At 45.9% G+C, this 1840-nt stretch overlaps 1 protein-coding gene across 1 annotated transcript; it reads left to right on the forward strand.

Moving 5' to 3' along the window:
• Positions 1-394: 394 nt before the first annotated feature.
• Positions 395-1363, forward strand: LOC118837172 (WD repeat-containing protein 82-like). Its single transcript, XM_036744132.1, has one exon. The coding sequence runs from the start codon at positions 395-397 to the stop codon at positions 1361-1363; it is 969 nt and encodes a 322-aa protein (XP_036600027.1).
• The last annotated feature ends 477 nt before the right edge of the window (positions 1364-1840 follow it).

Raw genomic sequence — 1840 nt, forward strand, 5'->3', positions numbered from 1 at the left:
GGACCGTTGGAGCCTTCGAGGGAAAACCGTTGGAGTCCTTAGAAAAACCGTTGGTCAGGTCACTAGGCTCAGGCAGAAGGGACGGGGAGGAGGGCAATAACACGTAGTTGTTCTTGGCCCCGCTCCTTGTCCTCTGGCGTCCACTAGAAAGAGCCGAAGGTCAGGCCCTTCCCTTCGAAAGAGTACGAGACTCCGCCCCTAATATCTCTCTCTCACTCACTCTCTGCTGCCTAGTCCCTGTAGGAGGTGCTCTGTCTTGTCAGTCCTTCATTCTCTGCCCTAGCTCACTCGCTGCTACAATCGCCTCCACCTTGGACTCTTACTACTCACCTTGCTTCTGCCTCTCCCTCCTCTTCTCCAGACTCGTGGCTTTCCCCTTTCCAAACCTTCCACCATGAAGCTGACAGAGGAAGCCCTGAGGAGTTTCCGGGTGGCCAGGATATTCAAGGAGAACTCAGAGAAGATCAACTGCTTGGACTTTAGCCCTAATGGCAAGGCAATCATCTCCAGCAGTGATGACGACTCCATTGTCATGTATGACTGTGGAGAGGGCCAACCCAAGAGAACTCTGTACAGCAAGAAGTACGGAGTGGATCTTGTCAGATACGCCCATGCCGTGGACACTGCGGTGTGCAGCTCCAACAAAATAGATGACACTATCCGTTACCTGTCCTTGCACTACAATAAATACATCCGATACTTTCCAGGACATGAGAAGAGGGTAGTAGCCTTGTCTATGTCACCAGTTGATGAAACATTTATTTCTGCATCTTTGGATAAAACCATCCGACTCTGGGATCTCCGAGTCCCTAACTGCCAGGGTCTAATGTATCTTCAGGGAACGCCATTTTGTGCTTTTGACCCAGAAGGAATCATTTTTGCTGCCGGAGTAAATTCCGAAGTTGTGAAACTTTATGATATTCGAGCTTTTGATAAGGGGCCATTTTCAAACTTCCAGATGCAGCAGGACAAGACCAGTGAATGGACAGGGCTAAAATACAGCAACGACGGCAAACGCATTCTCATTGCTACCAATGGCAGCTATATCCACCTGATTGATTCTTTTACCGGAGTACCAATGCATTCCTTCAAGGGATTTAACAACAGCAACAATATTGCCTGTTTCACTCCAGATTCTGAATTTGTCATGGCTGGCTCCGACGATGGCAAGATTCACGTCTGGAACGGTGGAAAGGGAATAAAAGTGGCTGTGTTAAATGGGAAACATACCGGCCCCATAACCTGTTTGCAATTCAACCCCAAGTTCATGACCTTTGCCAGTACCTGTTCCGACATGGTGTTCTGGCTGCCCACCACCGAAGAATCTAAGGACTGTTGGAGACCCGGGGTGCCTGCAAGTTAAAAGGCAGCAATGAAAGAGAAAGGCAACTGAGTCTATTGGGAATTGTGTTCTGGCCAAAAACATCCTTCCACTAAGCCCTTTCAATGGACATCTGTATACATCTTTCTTTTTTTTTTAAATTTCTTTGCTGCATTCCTTCCAAAGAACTATTGGTGCTGCAGACCTAAAATAAGACCTAAATTTTCCTTCCATGAGCTCATCAAGCTTCCCCTTTTAGGGGTGAACTGTTTTAGACTCATTAGTATATTAGTCTCTTCTTTTGAATTTCCTGCTGGATTAACTCATAAAAACTTTATATATCCTCGGTTTCACCTCCATAAATGCATAGAAGTCTATGGTTCTGTTTTTAAGGTGCTAGTGCATGTCATTATTAAATGTCTCCAGCATTGTGGCTTTTTTCTATAGCCATCATGTTTCTTCTGTGCCAAAAATTAAAAACCATTAGGATACCCTATGTACAGAACAGACAGAACTATG

The sequence above is a fragment of the Trichosurus vulpecula genome, chromosome 2 (assembly GCF_011100635.1).
Source record: "Trichosurus vulpecula isolate mTriVul1 chromosome 2, mTriVul1.pri, whole genome shotgun sequence".
Taxonomy (NCBI): Eukaryota; Metazoa; Chordata; class Mammalia; order Diprotodontia; family Phalangeridae; genus Trichosurus; species Trichosurus vulpecula.